Source organism: Nerophis lumbriciformis, linkage group LG27 (genome assembly GCF_033978685.3).
Source record: "Nerophis lumbriciformis linkage group LG27, RoL_Nlum_v2.1, whole genome shotgun sequence".
Classification (NCBI taxonomy): Eukaryota; Metazoa; Chordata; class Actinopteri; order Syngnathiformes; family Syngnathidae; genus Nerophis; species Nerophis lumbriciformis.
In genome coordinates this window covers 34558909-34580787 of record NC_084574.2, presented here as the reverse complement: position 1 = coordinate 34580787, position 21879 = coordinate 34558909, and the positions used below count along the sequence as shown (strand labels likewise).

The 21879-nt window shown below is 37.7% G+C and overlaps 1 protein-coding gene and 1 long non-coding RNA gene across 3 annotated transcripts in view; one reads left to right on the top strand and one right to left on the bottom strand.

Annotated features, from left to right (window-relative positions):
* Nucleotides 1-19269, bottom strand: part of LOC133624489 (ethanolamine-phosphate cytidylyltransferase-like) — a 41799-nt gene extending 22530 nt beyond the window's left edge. The window contains exons 1-4 of one of the 2 annotated variants that reach the window (XM_061988089.2): nt 19014-19269; nt 11996-12084; nt 9029-9190; nt 8799-8950 (exon numbers count right to left, since the gene is read on the bottom strand). In XM_061988089.2, coding sequence (XP_061844073.2) covers nt 8799-8950; nt 9029-9190; nt 11996-12084; nt 19014-19261 — 651 coding nt within the window. In that variant the 5' untranslated portion in view covers nt 19262-19269. The remainder of the gene's footprint in view (nt 1-8798; nt 8951-9028; nt 9191-11995; nt 12085-19013) is intronic. The other variant, XM_072916431.1, reaches the window with a different exon arrangement.
* LOC133624492 (uncharacterized) overlaps nt 15224-21879 on the top strand; it is a 10652-nt gene continuing 3996 nt past the window's right edge. The window contains exon 1 of the long non-coding RNA XR_009818015.1: nt 15224-15338. This is a non-coding gene — a long non-coding RNA (uncharacterized lncRNA). The remainder of the gene's footprint in view (nt 15339-21879) is intronic.

Sequence of the window (21879 nt, the reverse complement as noted above, 5' to 3'; positions counted from 1 at the left end):
ACTTGTTGTTAATTGGTTGTAATGAACAATTAGGACGGATAAATAATGCAACGCTAGCAATTATCAAAATCTAGTGGTTATTAAGATATACTGGTAATCAAAATATACAGGTTATTAAAATCTGCTGGTTATTCAAATCTAGCAGTTATATAAATCAAGCAGTTATTTAAAATATTCTAAGGACATTCTACTAAGGACACCTACTCAGTGGCCTAGAGGTTAGAGTGTCCACTCTGAGATCGGTAGGTTGTGAGTTCAAACCCCGGCCGAGTCATACCTAAGACTAAAAAAATGGGACCCATTAACTCCCTGCTTGGCACTCAGCATCAAGGGTTGGAATTGGGGGTTGAATCACCAAAAATTATTCCTGGGCGCGGCCACCGCTGCTGCCCACTGCTCACATCCCAGGGGGTGAACAAGGGGATGGGTCAAATGCAGAGGACAAATTTCACCACACCTAGTGTGTGTGTGACAATCATTGGTACTTTAACTTTAACTTTTAATCGATCACAAATTAACTGTTCAGTTTGTCTTAGGAGACATTAGCCTTTATCAGTTCATGATCATAGATTTAGATTGGTCAGTTCTAGTCTGGACTATTTATTCTCCAACAAGAGGAGAGTGTGTACCGGCAAAAATGGTTTTGTTCTATTGTTATGAAAAGGCATGACACTACAACTAACAAATAACAGGAGCCCGGAACTTTCCAGTTCCAGATGCTCCTCTTGTGCCATTTTCACAACTGAATGAAATGCCAACGTGAGTGGTTCCAGCCTAACGACTGATTTTGGGCGGGTAGTGGTCGTTTCACCCGTGTTGGTATTTCATTCAGTTGTGAAAATGGCACAAGAGGAGCATATGGAACTGGAAAGTTCCTAGTTCCTGTTATTTGTTAGATGTAGTGTCGGTGCGTCTTCATAACAATAGAGCGAAACCATCCTTGCCTGAACACATACTCTTCTTGTTGGAGGATAAATAGTTGGGGCTTTGGCATCAACATCTAGACTAGATTTGACCAATCTATGCTATGAGCATGAACTGATGAAGATGCTCGGATGAGACAAACTGAACAGTCCAGTTACGATCGCTTGAATGCCCTGAGAATACGACGACGTGAAAAATGAGAACATCCATGGACATATTATCAAAATCTATCAGTTGCTTAAATATACTAGTTATTACAATTTTCTGGTAATCAGAATCTACTGGTTATTGAATATATTCGTTATCAAAATCTATATTTTTTTTAATCCAGCAGTTATTTTCTGAACATTGATGGCTTACTCAGAAGTGCTGTGGGTTTGACTTTTGGATCGTTTTGACGCATTGTGTTTAATTGCTGTGATAAAATGCGTCAGTTATCATTTTGACCTGGCTGCAAGTAGTGTTTTTACAGTCGTACAGTAAGATTCTGCTGTGTGGTGTCCATTTGCGGAAAGTATTGTCAATTTAAGCATGTACTTGCTAACATGCAGGACTTTGTGTGGTTAACTTAGGCACATTCATACTAACATACAGGACTTTGTTTAGTCAACTTAAGCACGTACATAATAACATGCAGGACTTTGTGTAGTCAACTTAGGCACGTACATGCTAACATGCAGGAATTTGTGTAGTCAACTTAGGCACATTCATACTAACATGCAGGACTTTGTGTGGTCAACTTAAGCACATTCATACTAACATGCAGGACTTTGTGTGGTCAACTTAGGCACATTCATACTAACATGCAGGACTTTGTGTAGTCAACCTAGGCACATTCATACTAACATGTAGGACTTTGTGTAGTAAACCTAGGCACGTATATACATGCAGGACTTTGTGTAGTCAACTTAAGCACATTCTTAGTAACAGGCAGGACTTTGTGTAGTCAACTTAGGCACGTACATGCTAACATGCAGGACTTTGTGTAGTAAACCTGGGCACGTACATGCTCACATACAGGACTTTGTGTAGTAAACCTAGGCACATACATGCTAACATGCAGGATTTTGTGTAGTCAACCTAGGCACGTACATACTGTACTAACATGCAGGACTTTGTGTAGTAAACCTAGACACGTACATACTGTACTAACATGCAGGATTTTGTGTAGTCAACTTAAGCACGTTCTTAGTAACCCCGAAGGGAATAAGCGGTAGCAAATGGATGGATGGATGGATAGTAACAGGCAGGACTTTGTGTAGTTAAATTAAGCACGTTCTTAGTAACAGGCAGGACTTTGTGTAGTCAACTTAGGCACATACATAACACGCAGGACTTTGTGCAGTCAACTTAGGCACATTCCTACTGACATGCAGGACTTTGTGTAGTCAACTTAGGCACATACATACTGTACTAACATGCAGGACTTTGTGTAGTCAACTTAAGCACATTCTTACTAACATGCAGGACTTTGTGCAGTCAACTTAGGCACATTCTTACTAACATGCAGGACTTTGTGTAGTCAACTTAGGGACGTACATACTGTACTAACATGATGCAGTACTTTGTGTAGTCAACTTAAGCGCATTCTTACTAATATGCAGGACTTTGTGTAGTCAACTTAGGCATGTACATACTGTACAAACATGCAGGACTTTGTGTAGTCAACTTAAGCACATACATGCTAACATGTAGGACTTTGTGTAGTCAACTTTAAGCACAATCATACAAACATGCAGGACTTTGTGTAGTCAACTTACAGTACATACTAACATGCATGACTTTGTGTAGTCAACTTAAGCACATACATGCTAACGTGCAGTACTTTGTGTAGTCAACTTTAAGCACAATCATACAAACATGCAGGACTTTGTGTAGTCAAGTCATGCACATAGACAGTGGTTTGGCAAGTCAACCTTAAAGGAGAACTGCACTTTTTTTTTGTATTTTGCCTATCGTTCACAATCTTTATGAGATCCATCCATCCATTTTCTACCGCTTATTCCCTTTGGGGTCGCGGGGGGCGCTGGAGCCTATCTCAGCAACAATCGGGCGGAAGGCGGGGTACACCCTGGACAAGTCGCCACCTCATCGCAGATGAGGTGGCGACTTGAGATAACACGTGTTATCTTTATGAGATAACACGTTATCTTTATGAGATAACACGTCTTTTTTTTTTAAGGATTCTAAAGATGATTTAAAAAAGCCTTGAAAGATGCAGCTAATAGGAGTCACCTTTGAAGCTTTCTAAGCCCTCTAAAGTAACTTCAAAACCCTCCAACGTTTTGTATACACACTAAAAGTGTCATGACTTGGTCCTGGGTGTTAGCTTTTCCGGGATGCAACAGAAAGTTGGCTCGGGCGAGACGGGAATTGGACTTGGCGTGGAGGGTCTTGGTCTTGGACTTGGCGTGGAGGGTCTTGGTCTTGGCGTGGAGGGTCTTGGTCTTGGACTTGGCGTGGAGGGTCTTGGTCTTGGACTTGGCGTGGAGGATCTTGGTCTTGGCGTGGAGGGTCTTGGTCTTGGACTTGGCGTGGAGGGTCTTGGTGTGGAGGGTCTGGTGCTAGCCGTGGAGCAGCTACAGGTGCTAGCCGTGGAGCAGCTACAGGTGCTAGCCGTGGAGCAGCGACAGGTGCTAGCCTTGGAGCAGCGACAGGTGCTAGCCTTGGAGCAGCGACAGGTGCTAGCCTTGGAGCAGCTAGCCGTGGTGCTAGTCTTGGAGCAGCTACAGGTGCTAGCCGTGGAGCTAGCCTTGGAGCAGCTAGCCGTGGTGCTAGCCTTGGAGCAGCTAGCCGTGGTGCTAGCCGTGGTGCTGCTACTGGTGCAGGTGGAGGTGGCCTAGCTGGGGGTTGCGGCTTGGCATGGCGAAAGACTGGTGGTGGCGGCCGTGCTGGAGGCTGTGGCTTGACATCGTGATGCTGAGCCACCCCACCTGAACAATTCCCAGCCCTAGCCCCCCCCTCAAGGGGCGGATACCAGACGCGCTCCCTGCGGTCTGGAACTCTCTGTAGGGGTGGGCGGAGGAGGGCAGAAACTTCCCCATTAAATTGTCCAAATTGTCTTTTTTGTACCTGGGATTGAGTGGGTGAAAAAAAATTGTTTTGTGTCTTGGGTGTGGCTTGAGTCCTGGGGAGCGGGGAATCAAAAGAAAAAGAATTCAGAAAAAAAAAATCCTGGTCTTTGACGTCATCCGGGCGAAGCCGGGCTGGTTGCTGCTTGCTTCCGCCCGGAGGGGGAGGGGCTTGTGGGAGCGGCGTGTCCTGCTGGCTCGCGGAAGTTCTTCCTGAAGTCCTTCGTCAGGAGCGGCGCTTCCGGCACTGCGCTGCGTCCCCGCATTCCTGGGACCAAATGGAGTCTCTGTACTCCACGGAGGAGTAGCGCAGAGTTTCCTCCTCCATCGCACACAGGACCGCCCAAGAAGCCTCGTCCAAAATGTCCAACTCGGCCAACTTAGGTGCGGAAAAGCGGGTCTGCTGACGACCTACTGTCAGGACTTGATCTTGGGTGTTTGCTTTTCCGGGATGCAGCGGAAAGTTGGCTCGGGCGAGACGGGAATTAAGGTACATGATTTATTTAATATATATAAAAAAGTAATAAACGAAAAGCGCGCACAAGGGCGGAAGTACAAAACTTGACTATAAACACAAAACTTGCACAAGGGCAGAAACTATGAACAATTAAACAAAACTTGCAAACTATGGCTTGAATAAAGAAAACTTACTTGACATGGACAAAAAAGGAGCAGCGTGAACGATGGACATGAAAAGGAGTTAGAAATGTGTCGAGCATAAATGTGGGGAGGTCGTCAGGAAGACAAACTGAAAAACTCTGAACTTAAATAGTACAGACATGATTAACGAAAACAGGTGCGTGACTCAAGACGTGAAACAGGTGCGTGACGTGACAGGTGAAAACTAATGCGTTGCTATGGTGATAATCAAGAGTGCACAATGAGTCCAAACGTGGAACAGGTGAAACTAATGGGGTAATCATGGAAACAAGACAAGGGAGTGAAAAGACAGAAACTAAAGAGTCCTATAACTAAACAAAACATGACTTAAAACAAAACATGATTACACAGACATGACAAAAAGTATATATATTGCAAGTATATATTAAATGTAGTAACATACACTTACATAACAATATGTAATCCGTACAATATTTATCTTATTTTGGTCATTATATGCATTACCGGAACTACTTTCCTCAGCGCAATTATTTCCTTTTCAATAGCAACACACTTCTGACTTCTGGCAACAAATGTGTGTTCCTACTTCTGTAAGAAACCCTTGTGTGTTCTAATCATGGCAGACTTGGTAATAGAAGACAAAGATGGCTATTTTTGTTCAAATGATGATTCACAACCTTTTATTTTTTTGAAACTGAATATACAAAGGATAACTGCTGCTTTGAGAAGCGAGCACGAACACAGGGTGAAATATTGGAGCAGACGGAAACCGGAAGAGTGAGGTCGCCGTCACTTGGTCACGGTCTAAATGTGGCACTTGGAGCCAAGTTATGCTGACATAAATGGAGTGTTTCCCCAAAACAAAACGGAAAAAATGGCCCCGGCCACCTGGACCAAACAGACAACAGTTCATCGAGTGAGTCACTAATATTGATCATGATACACGCAGCACATCATGCTGCTAAAGTACATATGCTGTCGAGCTGTGTACAAACAAAACATGAAATAATAAATGCTGTCAAATTATATATTTTTTAAATCAGAATAATCACATTTTAGAATGTGGATTAATAATGATTATTCACAAGTGATTACTCGCTTGCATAAATAAAATTTGCTTAAGAAAAGTCCGCAATATTTGTACACAAGAGTAGGGTTGCAAAGGGGTGGAAAGTTTCTGGTTTCCGGAAATTTACCACGGGAAGTTAAGCTCGGGAAGTTTGGAAATATTGACAATTTTTTGATTATTCAAAGTTGGACGCAGTCCATGGGAATTCATGGGAATTCATGGGGAATTACAATAATGATATATTATTGGGCACTTTTCTATATGCTGCTGCATCTTTGTGGCATTTTTGACGTAGCTATTTGCACAGTATTTGCAAATGTACACAGCCTTTCCGCCTACATTGGTTGGGGTGAAATGTCTCCACACATCAGATGGTGTACGTGGCATTATTTGTATTTATTTATTTTTGTAAAACACTAATGCAATGCCACACACAGATATAAATAGTCAGCTAAACAATTCGAGTAGTCTTTAAAAATATTTTACTGATGGACAAATGAATAGAAATATCAATCAATCAATGTTTACTTATATAGCCCTAAATCACGAGTGTCTCAAAGGGCTGCACAAGCCACAACGACATCCTCGGCTCAGATCCCACATCATAGGCTAGATGAATAAATGAACACTCAATCAGCATGCTAAATCAAACTATAACCTACATTCTTGTATGACAACATAATGGCTAGCAGAACAGAAGGCAGAGGAAACTACACATTTTGATTTAGTATTTGCTGGTTGAACTTTACAGATCACAAAAAAGGTAAATACGCATCGCTAACGTTGTTAGCATAAATCAATGGGATTTAACATAGAGAAAATTAGCATCACGGCTAACGGAGAAATATTTTCGGTTCATTATGAGACTGTCGTGGTACATAAACCTAGCTAACTAGAGGTATTGGCCCCAAAATCATTTAACAAGTACAGGAATAGCTAGCTAGCTTGAGTGGAAGTCTGCTGGAGTAGTCTACAGTCATACAGTAACAAGCAATTACACCTCTATTAAACTTAAATACCATAGATCAAATATATTTACCTCAGTAATATCATCAAAACTTACCTGACTGGATGAAGTCCTTGGACTCAAATACTAGTGTGGCCTCAATAGCCCTACTGTAGTGTGTAGCATGCTGGGAATTATCTGTGCATGTGATGGAAGAATGCACTGCACATGTGATGGAGGAATGCACAATACAGGGTTGAAATTCTACTGAATTTTCAGGTTGTTTTAGCTAATAATAATGCTGCAAGATCTAGCATGTTGCATTCAATGTTTATTCCCATTAATTCCCGTTAATTCCCATATATTCCCGTTAATTCCCATGGAAAGTTTCCAACTTTGAATATTCCCGGAATTTTGCAACCCTACACAAGAGGGACAGGCGGTAGAAAATGGATGGGTGGATGGAAATGTAATTGTATTGTCAGAATGTCATCCAGGAACTTGTTTAAACATTTTACTTGAATGCGTCTCATTTATTTTCGCAAAATTTTGTTAGTTTTTTTTAAGTTCTTTAAGGCTGTATTTTGGAGTGAAATTTGCCAGCGAGCACACCAGTAGGATGGTGAATGTCCCAGCCATTTTTGCACTAATGTGTGCATTGATCTGATCACTGACTGAATAAGGGTTAAGGTAAAAATAAATTCATCCATGTTTGCTCTTACAATAACAATGTTGCTACAGCTTGGTTATTGTACAAATTAAGGAACGTGAATTAAGTATTGTTGGTGGATTTTGGATGCATTTTTAAAGTGATTGAGAGGCAGAATTGCTACCATTAGCTGAAATAGCTAGCCACCAAGAATGAGCCAATTATTACAAATTAGAATGCAAAAAAGAAAACTGTTGTATTTTTGTCTCTTATAAGGATTGTGAAAGATAGGCAAAATTCAATTACGTTTTTTTTACAATGGCTAAATAACGTATTATGAAACGCAGAGTATTTTATTCGGAAAATCCCCTGGCAAATGTTGTACTTCCTGTTAAGCTGTCATCTAAAACCACCAACAGTACCCCATTTTCATGTTGTAATCTGCATATTAACCAAGTATTAGCAATATTGTTATCAAAAGCGCTAAGGAACTACGGCGCCGTGATCACAGAGAGGGATCCAGCTTATGCAGCTATTGACATACTGAGCTGGTGAGCTTCTGCATCGCCTTTGAGTTGGTGAAAGTTTGTGCTAGGTTATAAATCATGCCTCTTACCTGTATTATAGTAGGTTGTGGCCATAAACTAAGAAGTTGGTCAATTTTGACATTCAACTTAGACCCAGAGATCACGATGGTGCTGAATTTCCCCCAAGGATCAATAAAGTACTTTCTATTCTATTCTATCACGAGAAAGACACGAAAAGACGCTTGTTTGCGCCCAACATTTTTTTATTTTTTTACCTGCGTGAGGATTATGATTAATTCTTGATCCAAACCAGAATATATAAACATCCCATCTGTCAGCATCCTAGTAAGCGCATACATTGTACAGTGAGTGATTGTTTTATTATATTCGTAGTTTATATTTCTTGTTTAGCACTTAGCAATAGTGCTACTTGCTGGATCTGCTTATCCCTCAGCATCTAAAACTTGTAGCTCATCGCCTCATCCTCTGTATTTTCAGGCTCAAAAATATACGGTTCTGGATCATCATTTGTCCCATAGTAGTCATTGTCTCTCATGAAGTCTGCCATGATTAGTGGTAGTTGTTGTTGTTGAACGAAATAGCGAACGTCTGTTGAAAATTGTGATACGTCTGTGAAGTTAATGCACCGCCGTATGCTTAAAACATTATGTTATTATGAATGTGCCTGTGACTACATTACGCTATAAGTAGATATTCATATAAAACGTTGTTGGATGTTTTTGGATGTCTTTTTGTGCGCTGTATAAGCCGATTAAAACAAATTCCATTAACTCCCTTGTTAGCCACCTTGTACTTGCCGTACATTACAAATAAGAATGTATTAAAAAGAAAGGCATGTGTTCTTGTCTCACATAAGAATTGTGAATGATAGACAAAATTTAAAAAGAGAAGTGCAGCGTTAGTAACGCTGTTATTATGTAACACTGTTTTTCCTAACATGGAGTATTTATAATTCTAGAAGGCACCTCACCATGTTGCTGTGATGTGACTTGGTCATGAGGAGCATACGTCCTACAAGGTCTGTGGTGGAGACTCCCTGAGTGCGCTTACATTCCCGATAGCGTCCCATTCGCTTCACCTCTTCGTACGTGTCCTTACCATCCACTGTCAGTGTGATGTCATCTGCCCGAGCAAACATCCTGCTAAATGCTCGTCATGTGAAAACATCATGGCAGAGGATTGTGAGGGTTGAGAACTAACCACCATGTACGCAGAAGTCACAGTTGAACTTGTCCAAAGTCTCCAGTGTGGTGACGTAGGGAGCTCCTTCCACAATCTCATCCACCCACTTGATAGCACCCACCATCTTGTAGCGTTCTTCCTGAGTGAACACTGGAGGACCTTTGTGCTTGGAAATTTCCGCTGTGGATTGAGGAGACAGTGGAAGACAATTATTGATATCACTGATGATATATCACGAGCAGGACCAATGTTGTGTCCCAAAGAGATGACCAGAGATCATTTTCTTACTTGCTTATTAGCAAATACAGACATTAGGTACACAAACACAACAAAATCAAATACAGTACATATACTGTACATACAGTATAGTCACATCAAATACATGTTTTAATGTGTTCTCCGTTTTTTAGTTTGTCAAAGCCCTATTAACGTCTCCCTAATAAAATCTATTTTTACAAAACCCAAAACCAGTCAAGTTGGCACGTTGTGTGAATCATAAATAAAAACAGAATACAATGATTTGCAAATCATTTTCAACTTATATTCAATTGCATAGACTGCAAAGACAAGTTATTTAATGTTCGAACTGAGAAACTTAATTTTTTTTTTTTGCAAATAATCATTAACTTAGAATTTAATGGCAGCAACACGTAGCAAAAAAGTTGGCACAGGGGCATTTTTACCAGTGTGTTACATGGCCTTTCCTTTTAACAACACTCAGTAAACTTTTCGGAACTGAGGAGACACATTTTTTAAGCATTTCAGGTGGAATTTTTTCCCATTCTTGCTTGATGTACAGCTTAAGTTGTTCAAAAGTCTGGGGTCTCTGTTGTGGTATTTGACGCTTCATAATGAGCCACACATTTTCAATGGGAGACAGGTCTGGACTACAGGCAGGCCAGTCTATTACCCGCATTCTTTTACAACGAAGCCACACTGTTGTAACACGTGCAGAATGTGGCTTGGCATTGTCTTGCTGAAATAAGCAGGGGCGTCCATAATAACAATGCTTGGATGGCAACATATGTTGCTCAAAAACCTGTATGTACCTTTCAGCATTAATGGTGCCTTCACAGATGTGTAAGTTACCCATGCCTTGGGCACTAATACACCCCCATACCATCACAGATGCTGGCTTTTGAACTTTGCGCCTATAGCAGTTCGGATGGTTCTTTTCCTCTTTGGTCCGGAAGACATGCTGTCCACAGTTTCCAAAAACAATTTGAAATGTGGACTCGTCAGACCACAGAACACGTTTACACTTTGCATCAGTCCATCTTAGATGAGCTCGGGCCCAGCGAAACTGGCGGCATTTCTGGGTGTTGTTGATAAATGGCTTTCACTTTGCATAGTAGAGTTTAAACTTGCACTTACAGATGTAGCGACAAACTGTAGTTACTGACAGTGGTTTTCAGAAATGTTCCTGAGCCCATGTGGTGATGTCCTTTACACACGATGTCGCTTTTTGATGCAGTACTGTCTGAAAGCTCGAAAGTCACAGGCATTGCCGCTTACGTGCAGTGATTTCTCCAGATTCTCTGAACCTTTTGATGATATTACGGACCGTAGATGGTGTAATCCCTAAATCCCTTGCAATAGCTCGTTGAGAATTTATGTTCTTAAACTGTTCGACAATTTGCTCACGCATTTGTTCACAAAGTGGTGACACTCGCCCCATCCTTGTTTATGAATACCCAATCATAGCACCCACCTGTTCCCAATTAGCCTGTTCACCTGTTGGATGTTCCAAATAAGTGTTTGATGAGCATTCCTCAACTTTCTCAGTCTTTTTGTCACGTGTGCCAGCTTGTTTTAAACATGTTGCAGGCATCAAATTCCAAATGGGCTAATATTTGCAAAAAATAACAAAGTTTACCAGTTCGAACATTAAATATTTTGTCTTTGCATTCTATTCAATTGAAAAGGATTTGCAAATCATTGTATTCTGTTTTTATTTACGATTTACACAACGTGCCAACTTCACTGGTTTTGTATTGTATTCGTGATAATGATTGACTGTGGCTTATAAAACAGCAATTGATACTTAAAATAAATATGTTTAGGAAGCGGGTACTATAAAGTACAAGAGCATCTCTCAAAATCTAAGAAGGATAACATTAGATGGAAAGTTGGAAACATTTCTCAACCAGATCATCACTTTTATTTTGACAATAAAAAGAAAATGGCCGCACTTTGAACAAAACTGGTTTACAATGTTAGTTTTTAATAAAGGTTGAAGACAAATTACTAAAGGTTACAAGAGTATGATTTTTTTCACTGTAATACGTTTATTATTTGGTTGAAGTACAGTAATAATAGTTCCAGTTTGTAATAGAGATTTTTGATTACCAAATAGAGCTTGGAGGCGTAAAACATGATAGAAAGGAACATTGTCATAATTGGTTATTCAGAATACAAATGAAGATAGATTATTCATTCAGCCACAGGTAGAGTATTAATAGTTTCAGTTTGTACTGGTTACACTGCTTTCATCTCATCCCCTTGTCTTTGTTTATGTTATGAATAACATGGTTAAAACCAGGAAGAACAAGTGTTCCCAAACAGGACTCTTTGACCGCCAAAGAGGATTTTCTAAACTCTGGGTTCTCCTTGGCACTATTGCTAGCCCATGACTGCATTGTGTTGGTTTAGCAAGCAGAAGCCAGCAACACTTCCTTTCCCTCACTCCATGTGCACTATGAGGAGAAAAAATGTACACCTCCGAAATGTGTGATTAGAGAAGTACCGGTACATTACATTTCTATAATTGTACACCTATAAAAACTTGTGTGTAGACTTTGTGTGTGGACACAACCTCGTACAGTTATCATGGACATGAATAGTCATGATTAGTTTCTAACATTGTATTGTATTTTGCGTTGAAAAAAGTGATCATGTGACATCGCTTACAAGTGCTTTAAATGATGACATTGTTCATTACAAAGTACAGTAGACTTGTCATAAAACGTGTATTTGTCATCTTACCATCGGTATGCACTCCAACAATGAGGTAATCTCCCATGCCTTTTGCTTGCCGCAGCTGATTGGAATGACCGTAGTGGACCATGTCGTAACTACAATGACAAAAACATTATTATCGTGTACAACATAAGATCAAATAATACATAAATACATACTGACTGAGTGGTATTTATAGTATATAATAAACAATTGAGATATAGTGTAATATGTGCTTTAACCAGGATGTTAATTTTTAACTACTTTGCAATTACAAATAGGAACATGCTTTGCATTCATTATTTTCATTTACATGATTTTTCATGAGATTACACACGTTTTACAGTTGCCATTTGCATTGACATAAAGTGTCAATGCAAAAATGTAATCATATTGACTTAATATATGCTTGCTGTATACAGTCCCAATCAAAAAGTGTACATACACTTGTAAAGAACATAATGTCATGGCTGTCTTGAGTTTTCAATCATTTCTACAACTCTTATTTTTTTGTGATTGGAGCACATACTTGTTGGTCACAAAAAACATTCATGAAGTTTGGTTCTTTTATGAATTTATTATGGGTCTACTAAAAATGTGAGCAAATCTGCTGGGTCAAAAGTATACATACAACAATGATAATAAAGCATGGATTGCAACTTTGTTAGACCAAGTATGTATGTCAAAGGTTATAGCTGCGCTGCAACAATGTTTATTTGCACTTGGCCTCTGCTGATTTTAACCCTTCACACACAAAAAATGTATACAATTTAAAAAGTTATACATTTAAGGATATGTTTCAAAAAGCTACTTTTAATAAGATAGGTCTAGTTTAATAAAACAATGTTCTAATAGTTATGCTGAAAAATGTAACACTAATACTAAACATGTTTTATAAGACCAAAACAACAAAGCTGTGATTAAAGATAACATAATTTATATCCTATTCCTACATAAATTGTGCATATGTACCTAATAAAGTGACCAGTGGTAATGCTATAAGTACTGTACCTGTAGCTTATTGCAGGCATGTCAAACATATGGCATGTTCAATCCGGCCACTGAGATGAGTTTCCTCAGTGTAAAATTTAGCTGAATTTTTTAAATTAAAGAAACTGCTGTTCTAAATGTGTCCACTGGATGTCGCAATAGCAATTGTGTTAGGCAAGCAAATAGGGGCAAGCAAGTACACCAAGCAAGAGGTACCCAACATAAAACAAACAGGAGTAAAATAAACAATTGGTAACCCCACTAAAAATGTGACACTGCACATTGATATATCCATCCATCTATTTTCTACCGCTTATTCCCTTTGGGGTCGCGGGGGGCGCTGTATAGTTCTGTAAAAATGATTGTCTTCTGTGCAAATGTAAAGAAAGTGAACAGCGTGTGATTTACTGCAATAGTGTCACTCTTTTAGGTTTTTATTTTTGGATTGTTGAAATTGTTCACACACTGCACAGCTTTTATTGTTTTATCGATACACAGTGATGCCTGTAAGGCAGGGAGTAACTCAACCCTCTTGGAAAGTTTCTACCTCAGTTTGTATAGTTTGTAGAGTTAGCACAGGATTAAAATGTGGAAATGACACATGAAGTTGTTGATACATAAGAGTTTTTATTTACGCTTTATTTAGTTTGTTTGTTCAATCCTTGATGGGCTGGGACTTAAAGTGTAATTGCTTTGTAGATACACTGAGATAAGGTCTAAATTCATTGGGTTCTTCATAGTGTTATTGAAACTGCACCAATTTTGTCCTCATAATTTTCAACTAACTTGAAGTGTTTTGTCATTTGTGATATGTACATTTTCAGAATGTGCTTGTTCTATTTTGGGCCAAAGTAAAACAAAGAAAACAATCTGAAGTTGTCATAGTTAATGTATTATGCCATGATTTTACCCGTCCGTCGAAATAGATTTTCCTCCATGCGGCGCCTGAGCTAAAATTAGTTTGACACCCCTGGCTTATTGTATCCTTTCACACTTGAAACTTTCAAGTTGTCAAGAATTAAAACTTCAATCAATTGAAATTACCGTACAGTAGTACCCCGGCTTATGAGTGTCCAACCATACAAACTTTTTTCACATAGGAGTCATGTATCGGCTATTTTTTTTATTCGATTGCAAAGAAAAAAATGTTAGGAGTAGCGCTGACAGACGATACATTTTCAAAATCAGATTTTTGCATTTTGATAAATTACGATTAATCATAGTACATTTTTTAAAACTTTGAAAAATACAAATGTAATTATATAGTCAGAATGTCATACAGAATTGTTTTTATTTTATTTTTTAACAGTTTTAGCTAAAGCACCGTCTGTTTAAGTGAAATTAATCAGCACACCAGTCGGAGTCTCCACACTCATCTTTGCATTGACCTGATCACTGACCGTATGACAACACACAACTTTCTGGTAACCTTCCCCGGTTAAGGTAAAGGATCATGTGGACTTAAAATAAATTGCGCAATTAATCTGCATTTATATATGATTAATGCGATAATCTTTGTGATTAATCGCATGAGTTGACGCGTTAACTTCGACAGTTTTAGTTAAGAGTCAGCTTCAGAATACCTCCACACAAGGTGGCGTAATGTCAGAGTGAACCCTGTAAGATCCCACCAACATCTGGAGTCTCACTCGTTAGCATTGGTTGTTAGCTAGAAATACATATATTAGTTTTTGCAAGCATGTTAAGAAAGTGAGAGTGAAGGACAGTGCTGAGAAAAAGAAGTGGATGATATTCACTGAAATCATCGCTGTAGAAATTAAAATTACGGTCAACTTAAATCTGTTTTGACATTAAGTCACTACACTTTACATTAATGACACACATACTAACTTGTTACTGAAGAAGATATAGCATACTAACATGGCTAAAGCATGCTAGCTAACATGAAGTGAAAAAGAAAAGCGACATAACATTGTTTTACTTGAAAAGAAAGTTATAATTGACACAGGGTAGCGTTCATAGGGTTGCTGAAAAAAAAATAAGGGACACCTTGTTGGCAGGGCCGATGTTCCGAAAAAATGTGCTGCTTCATAAAAAAATGCAACCATTTGCAAAATCCGATAGTTATCACCATAACTAAAGGACGGATTTGGACAAAATTTGAAAAAAAAACGTCTGAAATAGGTCCTGGAACAAGTGCTTTTGTAGTTTTCAATATTAGTCATAACATACATTCATTCTGTCACCATACAGTATAGACCAGTGATTCTCAAACTGAATGCGTCATCCCTGTCAGCATTGCTTTTGTGTTCTCGTCTGTTTTGTTCCGGGAAATTCGTCGCGCACGCCAGTGCCTCAAGCAATGAGATGGCCAAATTCTGTGTTTAATGGGGTGCTGTCAGCTCTGGTCCTGGAGCAGGTAAGGGCTGCCGCTTTACAGTAAAATGCAATATAAAAGCGCCTTGTCATGCTATAATTCCATTGACATTTCAGAGACTGTTTTGATTTACACAGTATTACGGGAATATAAATACCGTAGTTTAACATTTTGTATCACTGCTGACAGCATCCGTCTGCTCCAACCTTTCACACTCTCTTCTCGCCGACTCAGCTTCTACAACCAGTAGTTCATCCTCCAGTCCGTATATTCAGGATCATTAAGATACGGTTATGGATCTTGATTTGTCCCAAAGTAGTCTCAATATTCGTTTGTCACCAAGTCTGCCATGATTATTGGAAACAAAAACACAGAACGTGCTCACAATGTTGTTGTTAATGCTAGCTGTCTCTGTGAAATCTATGCACCCATGAAATAAATTACAGTAATGCTTGCAATGAGCAAAATACTGTAAATATTATGTTTTATTATGAATGTACGTGTTACTACATTAGTTACAGACATACTTACAGCATGCATATAAAATGCTAATGGAGGTTTTTTTAAGTGACTTATAGGCGTGATAGATGAACCAAGCAGTTTTTAACTATTTAGAACGCAATGTAAAGAGACAAGACATGCTCTTGTCAAAGGATTATGACTGATGGACAATATTAAAGACGATATTAAAGAAAACTTTAATATTTTAATGTATAAGCTTATCGACCTTTTAATGACACGATTGCACGATTAATCTGCGTACTTCATACAAAACCCAAAACCTGTGAAGTTGGCACATTGACGACAACGTTTCTGGGTGTTGTTGATAAATGTGCTGTTGATAAATGGCTTTGGCTTTGCATAGTAGAGTTTTAATTTAGAGGTGTAACGACAAACTGTAGTTACTGACAGTGGTTTTCTGAAGTGTTCCTGATCCCATATGGTGATATCCTTTACACACTGATGTCGGTTTTTGATGCAGTACCGCCTGGGGGATCAAATGTCACGGGCATTCAATGTTTATTACGCTGACGTGCATTGACTTCTCCAGATTCTCTGAACCTTTTGATGATATTACGGACCGTAGATGATGAAATCCCTGAATTCCTTGCCATACCTCATTGACAAATGTTGTTCTTAAACTGTTCGACAATTTGCTCAAGCATTTGTTCACAAAGTGGTGACCCTCGCCCCATCCTTGTTTGTGAATGACTGAGCATTTCATGGAAGCTGCTTTTATACCCAATCATGGCACCCACCTGTTGACAATTAGCCTGTTCACCTGTTTGATGTTCCAAATAAGTGTTTGAGTAGCATTCCTCAACTTTCTCAGTCATTTTGCCACTTGTGCCAGCTTTTTTGAAACATGTTGCAGGCATGAATTCCAAATGAGCTAATATTTGCAAAAAATAAAGTTTTCCAGTTTGAACGTTAAGTATCTTGTCTTTGCAGTCTAGTCAAATGAATATAAGTTGAAAAGGATTTGCAAATCATTGTATTCTGTTTTTATTTACAATTTACACAATGTGCCAACTTCACTGGTTTTGGGTTTTGTACATGAATAATGCTATCCCGTTTTGTGATTAATCACATGCATTAACTTTGACGGCCAAAATTTAAATGAGAATTTATTTCAATGGTAAATATTGATTTGCGATATAGACGAGTATGGATGGAGACCGGTCGTTAGGGTGACATTAACTAATACTACTTTATGACCAATGCTGGTGATGTAACGATAAACGGTATAATGATAAACTGTGGTACAACTCTTACTGTTTTAGAATAATATTATCGTAATTTTTGAGAAGGACTGCTTTAGGCCAAAGTAGTTTCACTTACATTTCCTGTATTTATAGAAGTAGTAGAAAGAAAGTCATTGTTATGTTTTGTAACAGCAATACAAATCTTAGCTAAACTAATGCTGAGCAGTTTTCAGGCTCATTTAAATTCAGGATGTATCTTTTTTTGTCACCGTAAACATCTTTTTGTAAGAAATCTTACTTGCATGTTCATAAAAATACAAGTCAGAGTTTATGTAAAAACAACAATAATCAAGTAAAAATATACAAACATAAACAGTGTATACTATTTTTCAATGAGCGTTGCATTAATAAAAGTAAAAGGATGGATACATTGTGTACGTTGAAGAGGAAGAAGATAAAAAAGATGATTAAAAAATAAACTTAATGTAGTTGAAAATATGCTTTTCAACCCCAACCCTATCTGAAGACAACATTAACATCACGTAAACTGGAGTAATGTCTATTTCATTATTAATATTTGATTCTGATATAATAATATACTGAGGGACAATAAAAATGCTTTTGTCTATTTGACATGTCTACTTTTAACATTTACATTTTATTCATTGTAAAAGATAAATTCCATCCATCCATCCATTTTCTACCGCTTGTCCCTTTCAGGGTCGCAGGGGATGCTGTTACTGGTATAAAGTAATACAATGTAACTGTGGTATAAGATACTTTAACTATTGTACAGTAGTATACTGCAAGTGTTAATCACAGTAATAATGTTACTATTATTCGGTATTACAATGTAACTGTAGTATAATATACTTTAACTATTGTACAGTAATATACTGTAAGTGTTAATCACAGTAATAATGTTACTATTATTCAGTAATACAATGTAACTGTAGTATAATATACTTTAACTATTCTACAGTAATACTGTTACTATTATATAGTAATACGATGTAACTGTAGTATAATATACTTTAACTATTGTACATTAATATACTGTAAGTGTTAATCACATTAATACTGTTACTAGTATTCAGTAATACAATGTAACTGTAGTATAATATACTTTAACTATTGTACAGTAACATACTGTAAGTGTTAGTCACATTAATAATGTTACTAGTATTCAGTAATACAATGTAACTGTAGTATAATATACTTTGTACAGTAGTACACTGTAAGTGTTAATCACAGTAATAATGTTACTAGTATTCAGTAATACAATGTAACTGTAGTAAAATATACTTAAACTATTGCACAGTAATATACTGTAAGTGTTAATCACAGTAATACTGTTACTATTATTCAGTAATACACTGTAACTGTAGTATAATATACTTTGTACAGTAGCACACTGTAAGTGTTAATCACAGTAATAATGTTACTAGTATTCAGTAACACAATGTAACTGTACTATAATATACTTTGTACAGTAATACACTGTAAGTGTTAATCACAGTAATACTGTTACTATTATTCAGTAATACAATGTAACTGTACTATAATATACTTTGTACAGTAATACACTGTAAGTGTTAATCACAGTAATACTGTTACTAGTATTCAGTAATACAATGTAACTGTACTATAATATACTTTGTACAGTAATACACTGTAAGTGTTATTCTTAGTAATAGTAAATAGCAGTGTTGCGTAATGACACATTCTTAGTATGATTTTAGAAACAGTAAAAGGGAAGACATATTTAAAGACAAAACTCATAAATAGTGACACAATTACGTGAAGATTTTGCTCATAATGATCTTCATAGTTGGTAAAAACACTGATATGGCCAACGAGTTAGCGTTAGCATGCTAGCCAAACTATGAGTTGCTGGTGTGTGTATAAAATATTAACTGGTCATAACAAGGCAGCTATGTGTTTATATAGTTAACATTTAAATGTAAAAATATAAATAAAAACAATCCAAACTTAAAAATAGAATATTTACCAGCCGTCGCACCACAACCGGACCTGTCGCTTCCTTTTCTCCGGGCTGCAGTGTGACCTCGCCGGCTTGCAGTCGCCTCCGCCCCGCTGCTCGTCGGCAGCGTGGTGGCCGTTTTTAATCATTTCACGCACAGAAGAGTTGGAAAACTCCTTGAAAAAACTATTTTTAATCCGGTTAATCGTGTCAGGGTTTGACGGGAGACTCCTCACACCGTGTCCCTGCACCGTCTTACGAGGACGGTGCGTCATCAGACCGGCAACCGCCTCCCAGCCTGATCTGTCACGTGATTAAAAGCAGCCAATAGGAATGCGAGCCAAGTGTGACGACAATAATTGCCACACTGCAATGTCAAATGTCATTATGATTATGATATATTTTTCCACAATGATTATTCTCATCTTTATCATTTCAAGACACTCGTTTCAACTAAAGTAACTTCCAAACAGAAGTTGCCAAAAATGTAATCATTTTGACTTTATATATGCTTGCTGTATACAGTCCCAATCAAAAGTGTACATACACTTGTAAAGAACATAATGTCATGTCTGTCTTGAGTTTCCAATCATTTCTACAACTCTTATTTTTTTGTGTTTTGACTTTATATATGCTTGACTTTATATATGCTTGCTGTATACAGTCCCAATCAAAAGTGTACATACACTTGTAAAGAACATAATGCCATGGCTGTCTTGAGTTTCCAATCATTTCTACAACTCTTATTTTTTTGTGTTTTGACTTTATATATGCTTGACTTTATATATGCTTGCTGTATACAGTCCCAATCAAAAGTGTACATACACTTGTAAAGAACATAATGTCATGGCTGTCTTGAGTTTCCAATCATTTCTACAACTCTTATTTTTTTGTGATTGGAGCACATACTTGTTGGTCACAAAAAACATTCATGAAATTTGGTTCTTTTATAAATTTATTATGGGTCTACTGAAAATGTGAGCAAATCTGCTGGGTCAAAAGTATACATACAACAATGATAATATTTGGTTACATGTCCCTTGGCAAGTTTCACTGCAATAACGCGCTTTTGGTAGCCATCCACAAGCTTCTGGTTGAATTTTTGACCACTCCTCTTGACAACATTTGTGCAGTTCAGCTAATTGTGTTGGTTTTCTGACATGGACTTGTTTCTTCAGCATGTTTAAGTCAGGACTTTGGGAAGGCCATTCAAAAACCTTAACTCTAGCCTGATTTAACCATTCCTTTACCACTTTTGACGTGTGTTTGGGGTCATTGTCCTGTTGGAACACCCAACTGCGCCCAAGACCCAACCTCCGGGCTGATGATTTTAGGTTGTCCTGAAGAATTTGGAGGTAATCCTACTTTTTCATTGTCCCATTCAAAAACCTTAATTATAGCCTGATTTAGCCATTCTTTTATTACTTTTGATGTGTGTTTGGGGTCATTGTCCTGTTGGAACACCCAACGCGCCCAAGACCCAACCTCCCGGCTGATGATTTTAGGTTGTCCTGGAGAATTTGGAGTAGAGATGTCCGATAATATCGGCCTGCCAATATCATCGGCCGATAAATGCTTTAAAATGTAATATCGCAAATTATCGGTATCGTTTTTCTTATTATCGATATCGTTTTTTTATTTATTTGTATTTTTCATTTTTATTAAATCAACATAAAAACACAAGATACACTTACAATTAGTGCACCAACCCAAAAAACCTCCCTCCCCCATTCACACTCATTCACACAAAAGGGTTGTCTCTTTCTGTTATTAATATTCTGGTTCCTACATTATGTATCAATATATATCAATACAGTCTGCAAGGGATACAGTCTGTAAGCACACATGATTGTCCACTAATAGTACTAACCTTTAACAGTTAATTTTACTCATTTTCATTAATTACTAGTTTCTATGTAACTGTTTTTATATTGTTTTATTTTCTTTTTTATTCAAGAAAATGTTTTTAATTTATTTATCTTATTTTATTTTATTATTATTTTTTAAAATGACCTTATCTTCACCATACCTGGTTGTCCAAATTAGGCATAATAATGTGTTAATTCCACGACTGTATATATCGGTATCGGTTGATATCGGTATCGGTTGATATTGGTATCGGTAATTAAGAGTTGGACAATATCGGAATATCGGCAAAAAGCCATTATCGGACATCCCTAATTTGGAGGTACCGTATTTTTCGGACTATAAGTCGCAGTTTTTTTCATAGTTTGGCCGGGGGTGCGACTTATACTCAGGAGCGACTTATATGTGAAATTATTAACACATTACCGTAAAATATCAAAAATTATTATTTAGCTCATTCACGGAAGAGACTAGACGTATAAGATTTCATGGGATTTAGCGATTAGGAGTGACAAATTGTTTGGTAAACGTATAGCATGTTCTATATGTTATAGTTATTTGAATGACTCTTACTATAATATGTTACGTTAACATACCAGGCACGTTCTCAGTTGGTTATTTATGCCTCATATAACGTACACTTATTCAGCCTGTTGTTCACTATTCTTTATTTATTTTAAATTGCCTTTCAAATGTATATTCTTGGTGTTGGGTTTTATCAAATACATTTCCTCCAAAAATGCGACTTATATATATATTTTCTTCCTTCTTTATTATGCATTTTCGGCAGGTGCGATTTATACTCCAGTGCAATTTATACTCCGAAAAATACGGTAATCCTCCTTTTTCATTGTCCCATTTAAAGCAGTTTCATTGGCAGCAAAACAGGCCCAGAGCATAATACTACCACCACCAAGCTTGACGGTGGGAATGGTGTTCCTGGGATTAAAGGCCTCAGCTTTTCTCCTCCAAACATATTGCTGTATTTGTGGCCAAACAGCTAAATTTTTGTTTCCTCTGACATCAA